This window comes from Copadichromis virginalis, linkage group LG16 (genome assembly GCF_057382275.1).
Source record: "Copadichromis virginalis isolate Kocher_CV1m ecotype Utaka linkage group LG16, C_Virginalis_male_GT1.1, whole genome shotgun sequence".
Lineage (NCBI taxonomy): Eukaryota > Metazoa > Chordata > Actinopteri > Cichliformes > Cichlidae > Copadichromis > Copadichromis virginalis.
Window position 1 is genome coordinate 4727541 of NC_140633.1, and position 17245 is coordinate 4744785.

At 45.5% G+C, this 17245-nt stretch overlaps 1 protein-coding gene across 3 annotated transcripts in view; it reads right to left on the bottom strand.

Annotated features, from left to right (window-relative positions):
* The window catches only part of LOC146690116 (titin-like), a 218377-nt gene that overhangs the window by 28459 nt on the left and 172673 nt on the right, over nt 1-17245 (bottom strand). For all 3 annotated transcript variants that reach the window (XM_085434978.1, XM_085434981.1, XM_085434979.1), the window contains one exon: nt 28-17121. In XM_085434978.1, coding sequence (XP_085291104.1) covers nt 28-17121 — 17094 coding nt within the window. The remainder of the gene's footprint in view (nt 1-27; nt 17122-17245) is intronic.

Consider the following 17245-nt stretch of genomic DNA (forward strand, 5'->3'; position numbering starts at 1 on the left):
AAAAAATACCAACTCAGGATTTAATACCTGTGATCTTGGTCCCCTCTTTGGTCTCAGCAGGAACACCAATACCATATTCATTCTCGCCTGTCACTCTGAAGTAGTAGACTTCTCCCTCCTGCAGGTCTGCCACCTTGTATGTCAGTCTGTGGCATGTGTCAGTCAATCTAGTCCAGCCTTTCTTGCTAGCCTCACGGTAATCAATAAGGTAATTCTTGACTGGTCCTCCTCCCTCAATCTCAGGAGTATCCCAGGTTATAGTAGCAGAGGTCTTTGTGACTTCCTTGACCTCTATATGACTAGGAGGCCCAGGTGAGTCCAAAACACGGACAGTGAGCGTCAAGGAGGAGGTACCAGCTACATTGGATAGAGTGACAGTGTATTTTCCAGAGTCATTTCGAGTTGCTTTTTCTAAGGTGATGGAAGTAAAGGTATCTGTGGTGTCAATTACAGCACGAACTCTAAGGTCTACATCAGGCTTAGCCCAAGTAACACTAGGGATGGGTTTGCCTTTGAAAGGAACTTTCATTGTGAAAGAGCTTCCATCCTTTACAATAAGAGTCTTTCTCATTTCATTGCTAACATCAAAGGTTGGCTCCTCCTCTCTTTCTTTGGCAACTTGTTTGTCTGACTCAGGACTGGGCTCACTCACTCCAATCTTGTTAATGGATTTGACAACAAACACATATTCAGTTCCAGGTGATAATCCCACCACTGTAAATTCTGTGTTTTTGGTGTTCTGTACTCCAACAATCCATTCATCATCTAATGTCTTCCTGTATTCTACTCTGTAACCAGTCACAGGTGCTCCACCATCAAAAAGTGGCTTATTCCATGACAGGGTGACTGTAGTCTTTGTGGAGTCAATTATCCTAGGCTTAGCTGGAGGTGAGGGTAAAAACTGTGGGTCTTCTGCCCTGGTGAGTGGGCAAGGAGTGCTAGGAGCACTGAGGCCAGCAGTATTCTCTGCAAAAACTCTGTATTCGTACTCACAGCCCTCGCGAAGGTGTGAAGCTTTCACTCTAAGGTCATAAACAGGTTTCTTGTTGACACGGCACCAGCGGAGGCCAGTCTTCTCTCGCTTCTCAATTACATAGCCAGCAATACTGCTGCCACCATCAGAAACAGGTCTTTCCCAGCAAATGGTCATTGCCTCACTTGTAACAGAGGTGACCTGGACATTAGTGGGAGCTGAAGGGACAGTGAATGGATCAGTGGCCTTTGTTGGCTCACTCTCCAGGCTTTCACCATCTCCATATTTGTTGACTCCCCTAACTCGGAAGATGTACTCATTTCCTTTGAGCAGTTTAGTCACTTTGCAGGTAGTTGCCTTCATGTCACCATAGACAAGAGTCCAGGCAAGACGACTGGTCTCACGTTTCTCAACAATGTAGTGCATAATTTCAGCACCACCATTTTCCTGAGGTGGTCCCCATGACAGGGTGCATTTCTCTGCTGTGAGACCAGAAACTGTTAAAGGTCCTGATGCAGGTCCAGGTCTGTCCAGAACCTTACAGTTGATAGCCACAGATCTGGTTCCAGCTACATTGTGCAGAGTAAGAACATACTGTCCAGAGTCCCTTCTGATAGCATCTTTGACAATGAGCGTGGTTGTGAAGTTAGTGGATGTGATTTCACATCTAGCCTTGGCCTCAATCTCCTTACCATCCTTAGACCATGAAACAACTGGGAGTGGACGCCCAGTAATTTCGGCATCAATTCTAATGATTTCTCCAGCCTTAATGACAACCAACTGTCTGAATTTATCTTCCAGTATAATGGTGGGAGGATCTACATCATCTTTGACAGTGACGGGTCCAGTGCTTTCTGAAGGAGCACTCAATTGCTCTGCAGAATTTTTAGCAATAACACGGAAATCATACCGGACATCTTCTGTGAGACCAGTGACATCGAAGTAAGTGTCTTGAACATTGGTGAAGTTGCATTTCAGCCAGCGACCATTGGGAAGCTCTTGACGCTCAACAATGTAGCCAGTAATTTTTGCACTGCCATCATATTCAGGTCTTTCCCAAAAAAGAGAAACTGAATTTCTAGTGATGTTTGTGACTCTAAGGTTATGTGGAGATTCACATGGATCCCTGGCTGCCACAGGGTCACTTGCCCTAGTGCATGGACCAATTCCAGCAATATTCTCAGCATACACTCTGAACTGATACAACAGACCTTCTTCCATTCCTGTCATCTTAAACTGGTTCTCAGTCACCAGACCTCTGTTGACCTTGGTCCACAAGATGCTGCTTTGGTCTTTGCTTTCAATGTGATAACCAATAACAGGACTTCCACCATCACTTGCAGGTCTGCCCCATACCACGAGCATCCCAGTTTTGGTGGCATGGACAACATGAAGTTGGGTTGGAGGGCCAGGAGGCTCAAATGGATACTGAGCAACAACAGGAGCAGAATCTATGGCAGGACTCTTCCCATAACGGTTCTCAGCTGCAATGCGGAACTGGTACTCTGTCCCCTGAGTAAGTCGAGAAACCTTTATTGATGTTCTGGCCACTGTGGCTGACACGATTTGCCATGTTGTAGTAGTAGTGTCTCTCTTCTCAACTACATAGTTGTTAATCTGACAACCACCATCATAGGTTGGCGGATCCCAAGACAGAGAAATAAAGTCAGCGCTCACCTCATCAACCTTAATGTTACTAGGTGGTCCAGGTTTATCCAGGATTATAACAGAGATTTCAGCTGACTTGGTACCAACTGAGTTAGTCAGGGTAATCACATACTTCCCTACATCCTCCTTCGTGGCATCCTTGATGACAATCTTAGATGAGGTTTTTGAATTGAGAACATTTACCCTGGTTGTCTGCTTAAGCACTTGGCCATCCTTCTTCCAGCACACCTCAGGCTGTGGTCTGCTTTTGAAGGGAACGTCAATCTTCAAATCATCTCCTGCTTTTACACTGTATGTGGTGAATAACAGGTTGATGATGGGCTCCATCGTGATGTCCCTTACCACCACAGGAGTAGCCAGAGGCTTAGCATCGCTTCTACCCTTATCATTCACAGCAGTTACCCTGAAGGAGTATTCCTCTCCAGTTGTGAGTCCATCAATGGTAGCTTCAAGTGCTTTGACTTCACTGCACACCGTCCATTTGTCATCTCCCTTGGGCTGCATCTCCACAATATAGTTTGTAATCTTACTGCCTCTATCATGATCAGGTTTCTCCCAAGAGAGTGTAACAGCATGACGAGTAATGTCAACAACCACAATCTTACCAGGAGGCAGAGGAGGCTCAGACACCTTAACTTGATCTGTGGATGCAGGCAGACCTACTCCGAGTTCATTCACAGCTAACACACGGAAATAGTATCGGCCTCCTTCCTGCAGGTCTGAAATAATGTAGGAGTTTCTGACGCAGTTAGTGCAAACACTGGTGAAAGCCATTCTCTTCTGTTCTCTCTTCTCCACTATATAATGTGATATCTTAGCCCCACCATCAATTAGAGGAGGCTCCCAGGAGAGAGAGACAGAATTTCTTTTAACATCCTTAACTCCGAGGTTAGTAGGAGCACTAGGAGAATCCAGAACTCTGACGTTGATAAAGGCTGATTTAGAGCCACTGAGGTTTTCAAGGGTCAGCACATATTTGCCAGTGTCAAATCTGTCAACATTCTCAATCACCAGCATTGTGTAAGAGCTTGTGACTTCTATCTGGGCACGTTCATTTAGAGTGCCATCAGCCTTTGACCATCTGACTTCAGGCTCAGGCTTCCCTCTGGTTGTCACAAACAGACGCAAGGTAGCAGAGGCACGGACGTTGACCATCTTTCTTAGGTCACAATCTAGTTCAATTTCAGGAGCCTCCAGCTTCTCTGCAGCAATCACAGAACAAGGCAAATCTACATGTTCTCCTACTCCCTCACAATTAACAGCACTTATGCGGAAGTTGTATTCCGCATTCTCCTTAAGTTTCTTTACTGTGTAGTTAGTGGCTTGGACGCCAGTGTGTGGTGTGCTAATGATCCATTCATCATCTGTTGCCTCTTTCATTTCAATAATATACCCAGTGATCTGTGCACCACCATCATATATAGGCCTGGACCATGAAAGGGAAACTGTGGTACTTGAATGGTCAGTGACCTTTGGATTATTTGGGGGTCCAGGTGGATAAGTGGCATCACAGGCCTTGATGTACGGAGTTGGTGCACTAGGCTTTCCTACACCAGCAGCATTTTCAGCCGAAACCCTGAATTCATATGAGTGGCCCTCTGTGAGACCAGTGCATCTGAATCGCAGGTCATTCAGCCTCTTCTTGTTGCATTTACTCCATCTGATACCATCTTTATCACGTTTTTCAAGGACATATCCCTCAATCTCTGCACCTCCATTATCATTGGGCCTCTCCCAGGAAAGCACCATGGAGTCCCTAGTGATGGCACCGACCTCAAGGTTTGAGGGGGCACTGGGAGTGGTGAAAGGGTTACGAGCAACAACAGCTTCTGATTCTAAAGGCTCGCCAACACCATATTTATTTACAGCAGTAACTCGAAAGATATATTCATTGCCAGGCAATAGTTTTGTGATTTTGTGGCTGATTGCCTGAATCTTGGGCTCAACCATAGTCCATGACAAACGACTAGTCTCTCTCTTCTCAATGATATAGTGAGAGATGCCAGCTCCTCCGTCATGTGAGGGATGATTCCAATGCAGATAACATTTCTCAGCTGTGACCCCTTTGACTTCTAGAGGTCCATCTGGAGGCCCAGGTCTATCCAGAACTTTGACATTAACTGGGATCATCTTGACTCCTCCCACATTAATAAGCTTGAGGACAAAGTGGCCACCATCCACTCTGATGCAATCCTTGACTGTCAGGATGGTACGTGTAAGGGTAGTCTTGATTTCCATTCTTGGTGTGGCTTTGTCAATCTCTTTTCCATCCTTTAACCAAATGACCTCAGGCAAAGGTTTTCCAGTATAGTCAGCATCAATGACAAATGTCTCACCTGCGTGAACAATAGTCATATCCTTGAATTTCGAATCCATGGTGGCTGCTGGAGCCTCAATTTCATCTTTGGCAGTAATTTCCCCTGTGCTCTGAGAGGGTTGGCTCAAAATCCCAGCACCATTTCTGGCAATGACCCTGAACTCATACACACAGTCTTCAGTCAGACCAGTAAGTGTAAATTGTGTATCAATGATGTTAGTGAAGCTGGCCTTCATCCAGCGGGTGTCTGGGTGCTTCCTTCTCTCAATCACATAGCCAGTAATTACACTCCCTCCATCATACTGGGGCTTGGTCCACTGGAGTGTCACATGGTTTCTGGTGATTTCAATAGGCTCAGGAGTTCCTGGTGAGTCACAAGGGTCCCTTGCTACTGTGCTCTCAGACAGCTTGCTAGCTGGGCTGAGACCAGCAACGTTTTCAGCATAAACCCTGAATTCATACTCAATACCTTCTTCAAGTTCTGTAGTTCTGAAACGTGTGTCTGGGATTAGAAGCTTGTTTAATTTAGTCCACAAGAGGCTATTCTTTTCTTTTCTCTCAAGGTGATAGCCAAGAATTGGACTGCCCCCATTGTTGGTAGGAGGTTTCCACTCAACGACCATGCTATCCTTGGTTACAGAAGAAATGACTGGTGTTCCTGGGGCCACAGGCTCACTAAATGGATACTGAGCAATAACAGCAGGAGAGACAATTGCAGAACTCTTCCCGTATCTATTTTCAGCTGACACTCTGAATTGATATTCAACACCAGTCTTCAACTTGGTGACTTTGATGGTTGTCCTGGCAATAGTAGCAGAAACAATCTGCCATGCTGTGGTGGTAGTATCTCTCTTCTCCACGATGTAATTATTGATGGGACAGCCTCCGGTATACTCTGGTGGCTCCCAAGAGAGAGTGACATAATTAGAGCTCACCTCTTCTATCTTTACAGGGCCCGTGGGTGGCCCAGGCTTATCAAGAATAATAACAGTAATCTCCTCTGTAGCTGTTCCAATGCTACTGGTGGCTGTGACAGTGTATTTGCCAGAGTCGTCCTTATTTGCATCTTTGATGTACAGCTTAGTGCATGACAATGTGCTGGAAACATTAATTCTTGTTGTCTCTTTAAGAGCTTGTCCATCCTTCTTCCATTCAACCTTGGGAACAGGTCGTCCAATCACTGGAATCTCAATCTTCAAATCCTCACCGTGCTGTAAACTATAAGTGTTAAATTGAATCTTGAATTTGGGTTCAATGGTTATATCTTTAGCAGTGACTGGCGCAGCCAAAGGTCTAGGGTCACTCTTGCCCTTCTCATTGAAGGCTAAGATTCGAAATAGGTACTCATGTCCTGCACTGAGGCCTGTGACAGTGCCTTCACAAGTTTTGCATGTGGCAGCTACCACCCATTCCTCTGAGCCAACAGGCTGCATCTCAATGTAGTAACCAATTATTCTGCTACCTCCATCATGATCTGGCTTCTCCCAGGAGAGTGAAGCAGTTGTTTTTGTCACTTCGGTCAATGTGACCTTACCCACAGGCAGGGGGGGCTCAGATGTTTTTACTGATTCTTCTGTCTCAGCTGGCTGTCCCACACCAAACTCATTCTCTGCTAAGACTCTGAAATAATATATAGTTCCCTCTGTCAGGCCAGTTATACGATAGCTTGTCTTTGTGCACTTGTTGTCCACATTAGAGTAAACCTTCCTTGTGGACTCCCTCTTTTCAACAAGGTAATTCTTGATTCTTGCACCACCATCAATAAGAGGAGGCTCCCAGGTCAGAGTCACACTTTCCCTCTTGATGTCTGTTACTGTTAGGTTTAAAGGAGCCCCTGGAGTGTCTAGCACCTTAACGGAAACAAAAGCTGATTTGGTGCCAGCACTGTTTTCTAAATTGAGCACGTACTTTCCAGCATCATATTTGTCACAGATTTCAATTGAGAGCTGTGTGTAATCTTCACCAGTCTCAACCTGAACTTTACTGGGTAACTCTCCATCCTCTTTGGCCCAGTTTATCTCAGGAGTAGGACGGCCTTTGAATGGAATGCAGACTCTCATCGAGCCTCCTGCACGGACAACTATTCCCTTCCTGAGCTCTGAATCCAGAATCACTTCTGGAGGGTCAATTTTATCCATAGGTTTGACGACTCCCTGAATCTCAGTGGGCTCACCAACACCCACCTTGTTGATGGCACAAATGCGGACTTTGTATTCTTGGTGTTCAATCAACTTTTTGATAGTAAACTTGGTAGCATTGACTCCACAAGGTGGGGTGCATATGGCCCATTCCTCCTCATCAGCCTTGGTTATTTCCACAGCGTAGCCTTGAATCTCACAGCCACCATCATAGATAGGTCTGTGCCAAGCCAGACAAATGGAGTCTCTAGTAGTGTCTACCACATGGACATTGGTGGGACAGCCTGGCTCGAAGGTGGGGTCACATGCTTTAAGATAGGTTGTCGATGGACTTGGCTGGCCCACTCCAGCTGCATTCTCAGCAGATATCCTGAATTCATATTCATGGTCCTCAGTCAGTCCTGTTACTCTGAAACGCAAGTCTGTCACTCTGCGTTTGTTGCACTTGGTCCACCTCACTCCTGCTCTGTCTCTCTTCTCAACAATGTAGCCAACAATGTCACTGCCTCCTGATGTCTCAGGACGGTTCCAACATACAGTCATAGAATCCCTGGTGATATTTGTGATCTCAAGATCCTGAGGTGCTCCAGGTGGAACAAATGGATTTCTCATGATAACTGGTGCTGATTCAAGTGGCTCACCTGTGCCATATTTGTTGACAGCCATGACTCTGAAGATGTACTCATTTCCCTTCAGTAGTTTTGTAACTTTAAACATGGTAGCTTTACAATCACTGCAGACCACAGTCCATGCCAAGCGGCTAGTTTCTCTTTTCTGAATGATGTAGTGAGAAATGCTGGCGCCTCCGTCATGCCTGGGTGGCAGCCACGACAGTGAGCATTTTTCCTCAGTAACATTGCTGATAGTAAGAGGTCCTTCTGAAGGCCCTGGTCTGTCCAGAACCTTCACACTGAAGGGGATAGTCTTACTTCCTGCCACATTTGTGAGAACCAGAGTATACTGTCCACCATCAACTCTGATAGCATCCTTTACAACAAGCAAAGCTTTAAAATCTGTGTTTCTGATCTCCGCTCTTGCTGAGTTTTCAACTTCAAGATTCCCCTTGAACCACTGAGCAGTTGGAATAGGCTTTCCTTCCACACTGGCCTCAAGATTGAATGTCTCTCCTGCATTTATAACAATGGTCTGGTTGTACATAGGATCTGTCTCACTCTTAGGTGGTACAACTTCATCCTTAGCAGTTATGGATCCTGTGCTCTCAGAGGGCTTGCTAACGGCACCTGCAGCATTCTTTGCAATTACTCTGAAGTCATATTTGCTATCTTCTGTGAGGCCAGTAACTGTGAATTCGTGTTCAATGATGTTTGTGAAGCTAGCCTTCATCCATTTTCCTTCAGGAAGATCACGTTTCTCTACTAGATAACCTGTAACTAAACTCCCACCATCGTACGCCGGGGGGTTCCACTTGAGTTTCACTGAGTGCCTGGTCACAATCACAGCCTCAGGACGGCTAGGAGGATCACATGGATCACGGGCAACATAAACCTCAGACACTTTGCTACATTCACCAATGCCAACAATGTTCTCTGCATAGACTCTATACTCATACTCAATGCCTTCCTCGAGTGGAGTAGATTTGAATCTACAATCTTGGATGAGCATTTTGTTTATCTTTGTCCAGAGGATACTGTTCCTTTCTTTTCTTTCCAGATGGTAGCCCAAGATGGCACTGCCACCATCACTTGGGGGTTTATGCCACTCAACTACCATGTAGTCTTTAGTGTATGAAGAAACAAATGGTGTTCCTGGTAGTCCTGGCTCCTGGAATGGATACTGTGCCACAACAGGCTGTGAATCAATTGCATAGCTCTTTCCATATCTATTTTCAGCATAGATTCTGAACTGGTACTCAGTGCCTGTCTTCAGATTGCTGACTTTTAGAGTGGTTCTAGCCACAGTGGCAGACACAACCGACCAGTTTGTTGTGGTTGTGTCTTTCTTCTCCACCACATAGTTTGAGATTGGACAACCACCTGTGTATGTAGGAGGTTCCCAGCTGAGGGTGATGCTCTCAGCACTGATATCCTCCAACTTTACAGGGCCTGTGGGTGGGCCTGGTTTGTCCAAGGTGATCACCTCTACAGTGGCATCCTTTGAACCAAGGTCATTGGAGACACCGATAGTGTACATACCTCCATCTTCTCTGGTAGCATCCTTTATGGTAAGAGTGGTAGTTTGTGCTGAGTCGGTGACATTGACTCTGGTAGTCTGCTTAAGGGCTACGCCATCTTTGGTCCAGGTGATAATTGGTTTAGGGTGACCAGCGACCGGGACCTCTAACTTGAGGTCATACCCCACCTGGACACTGTAAGAACTTGCCTTGGGTCTAACAGCAGGTTCAATAACAAGGTCCTTTGCTACAACAGAATGAGCCAACTGTCGTGGGTCACTTTTGCCCTTGTCATTTACAGCAACAACTCTGAACTGGTACTCCTCTCCCTTGAGAAGGTTTGTCACTAATGTTTCCAGTGCTTTCACACTAGCACATATAGACCAAGCTTCACTGTCCTTGGGAGCTAGTTCAACTTCATAGTGGGTGATTCTACTACCACCGTCATGCAGAGGCTTTTCCCAAGTTAAAGTTACAGTGCTGTGAGTAACATCAACAACACTGACCTTGCCAGGTGGCTGAGGTTTCTCAGATATCTTAACTGGTTCTATAGTTTTAGCAGGGAGACCCACACCATATTCATTCTCAGCCAATACTCTAAAGAAAAAGATTCCACCCTCTGGAAGAGGTTCAACTTTCCATGACATCTTGTTGCATGTCGTGATGGGAGAGTACACTTTCCTGGTGCTCTCACGCTTTTCAACAATATAGTGCTTAATCTTTGAGCCACCATCCAGATGTGGAGGCTCCCATGTGAGAGTGACAGAATTCTTGGTAATCTCTTTCACCACGAAGTTAGTTGGTGGACTAGGGGAGTCCAGCACTCTGACACTTATGAAGACTGATTTTACTCCACTAGCATTCTCAGCAGTCAGGGTGTACTTGCCACTATCAAATCTGTCAACATTCTCAATGACAAGTGATGCATAGTTGCCTGTATTGTCAATCTGAGCAGTCTCCTTAATCTCACCATCAGCCTTGCCCCATTTCACCTCTGGAGCTGGACGACCCCTTACAGGAACAAACAATCTGAGCGTACTTGCTGCTCTGATGTTGATCATCTTTCTCATATCTGCATCAAGATCAAGATCAGGTGCTTCAAGTTTCTCCTCCAAAAGAATTTTTCCAGGAACATCAGCATGCTCACCAACACCAACCTTGTTGATTGCACACACTCTAAATTGGTACTCATGCTTTTCCAGAAGTTTTTTCACAGTATATTTTGTGTCCATGATTCCAGTTGGTGGAGTACACATAAACCACTCATCAGATGCACCATTACATGCCTCTACAATGTAAGACTGAACCTCGCAGCCACCGTCATAGATGGGTTTGCCCCATGTTAGAGAAACAGTGGATCTAGATGTGTCTACCACCTTGGGGTTGTTTGGTGGGCCTGGTTTGAAGACAGGATCCAGTGCTTTGTAGTACACTGTTGGTGCACTAGGCATGCCAACACCTGCAGCATTCTCAGCAGCAACTCTGAATTCATAGCTATGGTTTTCAAGAAGCCCGGTAACTCTAAAGCGCAGCTCACTAATATTGCGCTTGTTGCATCTAGTCCATCGCACACCATCCTTGTCACGTTTCTCAACAATGTATCCCTGGATTGGGCTGCCACCATCATTAGTTGGTCTCTCCCAGGTCACCACCATAGAGTCTTTGGTGATTGTGGAAACTTCCACATTTGTTGGTGGGATGGGAGTGACAAATGGATTCCTGGCAACCATTGGCTCAGATTCCAGTGGCTCTCCAACTCCATATTTGTTAACAGGAATCACTCTGAAAATATATTCATTACCAGGAAGTAATTTGGTGATCTTCAAGTTCAGTGTCTGAACTTTTGGTTCAACTACAGTCCAAACCAATCTGCTGGTTTCCCTCCTCTCAACAATATAATGGGAAACATCACTTCCTCCGTCTTGCAAGGGAGGTTTCCAGGAAATTGAGCATTTTTCATTAGTGACACCATAAATGGATATAGGGCCTTCGGGTGCACCAGGTCTATCTAAAACCTTAACATTAATGTTAACAGATTTCTCTCCTCCAACATTCTTTACTAGAAGTATGTACTGACCTCCATCAACACGGATGGCTTCTTTAACAACAAGACAAGCTGTAAAATCTGTGTTCTTAAGCTCTAAGCGAGCTGCTTCGGTGATCTCCTGGCCCTCTTTCAGCCAATGAATTGTGGGTACAGGTTTACCGTAAACAGCAGCCTCAAGTTTAAATGTCTCTCCAGCATTAACTACCACAGTTTGGGAGTATTTAACTTCCAAGTCAATTTTGGGTGGATCCACCTCATCCTTGGCAGTGATGGCTCCAGTAGAATCAGATGGCTGGCTAAAAACACCTGCTGCATTTTTGGCAATGACACGGAATTCATAAGTCTGATTCTCAATAAGTCCTGTGACAACAAATTCTGTTTCAGTGATGTTAGTGAAACTGGCCTTCATCCAGCGACCAGCTCCCTCCTTCTTCTCAATAACATAACCTGTGATCTTGATTCCACCATCATATTGGGGTTTTGTCCATCTTAGTGTCACTTGGTTCCGTGTTACAATGACAGCTTCTGGTTTTCCTGGTCTGTCACAAGGATCTCGGGCAACTTGTATTTCACTCACTTTGCTGGCTTTGCTGAGGCCAACAATGTTCTCAGCATAAACTCTGAACTCATATTCAATACCCTCCTCCAGGCCAATAACCTTGAATCTAGTTTCTGGGACAAGTTGTTTGTTCTGTTTCACCCACAATATATTGTTTCTCTCTTTTAGCTCTAAATGGTATCCCAAAATCTTGCTTCCACCATCATTGCTGGGTTTTTCCCATACAACCACCATACTTTCCTTGGTGGTTGACTGAACGGTAACAGAACGTGGTGAACTAGGAACCTCAAAAGGATACTGAGCAACAATAGTATCAGATAACAGGGCTGAAGATTTGCCATATCTGTTCTCTGCAGCAATCCTGAATTGGTACTCAGATCCAGTTTTCAGACGTGCTGCCTTGATAGTGGTTCTGGCTACTGTAGCTGACACAATCTGCCAGTTAGTGGTAGATGTGTCTCTCTTCTCAACGATGTAATTATTGATGGCACAACCGCCATCATACTGAGGTGGATCCCAGGACAGGATCACGCTATCAGCAGTGACCTCATCTAGCTTAATTGGGCCAGTTGGAGGGCCAGGCTTATCTAAAACAATAACACTGATATCTGTAGATGCCTCTCCAGCTGTGTTAGTAAGTTTGACAGTATATGTTCCCACATCATCTCTGCAAGCCTCCTTAATAACCAGGAGAAGATTTTTGTCTGTGGCATCTGCATTCACTCTTGTCGTCTCTTTGAGAGCAACACCATCTTTGAGCCAAGTTGCTGTAGCCTTGGGATGGGCAGCATATGGTACATCTATTTTCAGATCATCCCCTGCTAGCACACTAAATGTGCTGAAAAGAAGTTTGAAGGTTGGTGAGATGACCAGATCCTTGGCAACCACAGGCACATTGAGAGGGCGGGGGTCACTGACTCCCTTTTCATTAATGGATGAAATACGGAATGTATACTCCTCTCCCTGTGTAAGGCCAGTAACATGAGCTTCATTGCTTTTTACAACCATAACCTGGGTCCACTTCTCACTGCCTTTTCCCTGCATCTCAACTATATAGCCAGTGATTCTGCTTCCACCGTCATGGTCAGGCTTTTCCCAACTTAATGTGACACTTTTGCTGGTAACTTCACGGAGAGACACTTTGCCTGGGGGAAGAGGCCTCTCTGATGCTTTAATTGGTTCAAGAGTCTCTACTGGGAGGCCAATGCCATATTCATTCTCAGCCAAAATTCTAAAGAAGTACATCTTTCCCTCCTCTAGGTCTCCAACTTTCCAACTTGACTTATGGCAGCTGGCACACACAGTTGAATAAGCCTTTCTGGTTGATTCACGCTTCTCCACGATGTAATTGCGGACTCTGGAACCACCATCAATGACAGGAGCATCCCAAGCAAGAGAAACTGAATCTCTAGTGACCTCCCTGACAATCAGATTCTGAGGTGCTCCAGGACTGTCTAGCACTCTGACATTAACAAAGGCTGTCTTACTTCCTGAGGCATTCTCTACAGTCACAATGTATTTACCCCCATCAAATCTGTCAACATTCTCTACCTGAAGAGTGGTGAATGATGAGGTGATTTCAATGTTAGCTTTATCTAGAGATTCCCCATGCTCTCTAGACCATTTTATTTCAGGTGCTGGTCTTCCCTTGATAGGGACAAAAAGTCTGAGTGTGCTGCAGGCTCTGATGCAGACCACCTTACGTAGTTCTGCTCCAAGTTCAATTTCTGGAGGAACTAGTCTGTCTTCAGACTTGGGTGTTCCAGGAACAGCTGCAGGCTCTCCCACTCCTTCACAATTAGTTGCAGAAATATTGATTTTATACTCTTGGTTTTCCCTCAAATTGGTGATGGTGAAAGAAGTGGCAGTCCAACCATTCTTGGGAGTGTGAATTGTCCATTCATCCTCCTCAGGCAGGCAGGTCTCCACTATGTAACCAGTGATTTCTGAACCACCATCATAGACAGGCTTGTTCCATGCAAGTGTGATAGAAGACTTGGTTGTGTCCAGCACTCTGGGGTTCCCTGGGGGTCCAGGTTGGAAGATGGTGTCAATGGCTTTGTAGAATGGACTGGAAGGACTGGGCTGACTTAGCCCAGCATTATTCTCAGCAAGAACTCTGAATTCATATTCATGCCCTGGTGTGAGGCCTGAGACTTTGAATCGCAAGTCAGTTACAGTCCTCTTGTTGCACTTCACCCAGCGCAGGCCAGTTTTGTCCCGTCTTTCAATTATGTATGTGTTTATTCTACTGCCACCATCATGTTCAGGGCGATCCCAGCAGACAACCATAGAGTCCTTGGTGATTATGGTGACTTCAGGTTGCTGTGGTGGGTCACTGGGTACATAGGGGTTGGCACAGATGACAGGTTCCGACTCCACAGGTTCACCCACACCATACTTGTTAACAGCCATAACTCTGAAAATGTATTCATTGCCCTTTAGAAGCTTGGTGACCTTGAACCTATTAGCTTGAAGGTCTGTGGCCACATTTGTCCAAGCCAACCTGCTGGTCTCTCGTCTCTGAATGATAAAGTACTCAATCTTGGCACCACCATCATGTGTTGGATGGAGCCAATTAAGGACACATTTCTCAGCAGTGACATCTGTTACAGTGAGGGAGTTGGGAGGTCCTGGTCTATCTAACACCTTGACATTGTATATGAACTTAGCAAAGCCACCAGGATTGCTGGCAATCAAAGTGAAAGCACCACCATCCCTCCTGAGCGAATCTTTGTTTGTTAAAGTTGTGTGGAACTCGGATGTTTTTATCTCAATTTTGGCTGTATCCTCAAGCTCCTTTCCTTCTTTGGTCCATACCAGAGATGGGATTGGCCTTCCAGTTACACTGGCTTCCAGCTTGAATACCTCTCCTGCCATGACAACAACAGTGCTGCTATATGATGCATCTACATCAAGCCGGGGCTCTTCAATGTCATCTCTGCACAAGATTGCTTCAGATGACTGGGATGGAGCACTAACAGCACCAGCTGAGTTCCTAGCAAACACACGGAATTCATAGGTTGCATCTTCAGTTAGACCACTGACTGTGTAGATAGTTTCCAGAATGTTGTTGAAGTTTGCTTTGAGCCAACGTCCATTGGGCATCTCCCTCCTCTCTACGGTGTATCCAGTAATAGAAAATCCTCCATCTCCCTCTGGCTTGGTCCATGACAAGGTCACTTCATGCCTAGTAATATTTAGTGCTACTGGCCTGCCTGGTGGATCAACTGGGTCCAAAGCATACATGGGCTCAGAGGGTTTGCTGGCTTTGCTGAGACCAGCCATATTTTCAGCAATAACACGGTGTTCATATGCAATTCCATCAATAAGGCCCGTTGATTTAAACAGATTTCCAACAACAAGGGCTTTGCTGATCCTCTGCCACAGAATACTGTTTTTCTCTTTCCTTTCCACATGATAGCCCAGAATGGCACTACCTCCATCAGAGGATGGCTCATTCCAACTAAGGGTCATAGCATCCTTGTTGAAAGAGGTGACCACGGGAGTGCCAGGCTGGCTTGGTACATCAAATGGATAGACAGCTACCACTGGTTCAGAGATAATGCTTGGTCCAATCCCATATCTGTTCTGGGCCTTGATGCGGAACTGATACTGAGTTCCTGTAGTGAGTCTGGCTGCCTTAAATGTGGTGCGGATGACTGTAGCTGCCAGCTCTACCCATGAAGTACCAGTGGTCTCCCGCATCTCAACAATATAGTTGTTAATAGGAACACCTCCATCATTTTCTGGTGGGTCCCAGGACATCAGCACATAATCACATGAAATTTCTTCCAGCTTAATAGGACCAGTTGGAGGTCCAGGAATGTCATGAACCAGGATTGTGATTGTCTCTGTCATTGCCCCCAGCATGTTTTTACCAGTCATAGAATACTGGCCTCCATCTTTCTTTTTTATCTCATTGATGTTGAGAATAGTTGATGTTGGTGTGGTTTCAATGTTGAGTCTTTGTGTCTCCTTGAGCACTGTATCTCCTTTCTTCCATGAAACCACAGGCCTTGGTTTGCCCAACACTGGAATCTCCACCTTCAACCGATCTCCTGCCTTAGCAATGATCGTTTTCTGGTAGACCCCACGCAGGTCAAATGAAGGAGCAGAAGTCTGCTCTTTGATAACAGCTGGTCTGCTCTCACGGGGATCACTCCTGCCTGATGCATTGACTGCCATTATACGGAAGGTATATTCAGCACCCTCAATTAGATCTGTAACAGTATAATCCAGAGCCTTAATGGTGGCCACATGGACCCACTGATCAGTGTCCTTCTTTTGAGCCTCAATGACATACCCAGTGATCAAGCTGCCACCATCATGCAAAGGCTTGGTCCATGCAAGGCTGGCACTATCAGAGGTAACATCGGTGACATACAAATTTTCTGGGGCAGAGGGGGCCTGGGATACCCTGATTGGCTCTGGGGTTTCAGCTGGCTCACCCACACCCAGGTCATTCTCAGCTGAGACACGGAAATAGTAGTAAGCTCCCTCCTCGAGGTCTGGAATCTTGAAGGAACACTTCTGCCATGTGGTGCTAAGCACTGTGTAGGCCTTCTTAGTGGCTGCTCTTTTCTCAATAATGTAGTTACGAATCTTAGAACCACCGTCAATAATGGGAATTTCCCACTGTAGGGTGATGCTGTTCTTCGTGATCTCTCTAGGTTTGAGATTGACTGGTGGTCCCGGTGTATCCAGAACTTTCACATTAACAAACCCAGTCTTCTTTCCAGCAACATTCTCTAGAGAAAGGTGGTATTTTCCAGCATCATATCTTGTGCAGTCAGGAATAACCAGAAGAGTGTACGACTCTGTGTTGTCAATATGTGCACGTGTTTTCAGGTTAGCATCATCTTTACTCCATGTGACTTCAGGGACAGGACGACCCTTGATAGGAACAAACATACGGATTGAAGCACGAACTCTAACTACCAGAGTTCTTCTGAGTTCAGCATCCAGCTCAAAGTCTGGCAACATCTCCTGGTCCACCAATTCAGTCACTTTCTCAACCTCTGCAGGCTCGCCTATTCCCTCAGAGTTTACAGCACTAACCCTGAAGTGGTATTTGCCTCCTTTTTGTAGTTTACCAATCACGTATTCTGAAGCTTTTAGTGGGTACTGTGTCTCTGTCTCCCAATCATCATGTCCTTCCTTTTTATATTCAACAATGTAGCCCTCTACTTCAAGACCACCATCATAGTGGGGTCGGCCCCAGGTGAATGTGGCTGAGGTTTTGGTGGTTTCTGTAATTCTAGGGTTGGATGGGGGACCGGGTGGATCTAATAAACACAAAAACAAAATATGGTAACAAAGTTAATATAGGTAATTCTGTATTTGACAAAGCTTGATTTGTATTTTCTAACTCTCCTGCATTGCAGTTTTACAGTTTTAAAATACAATTCA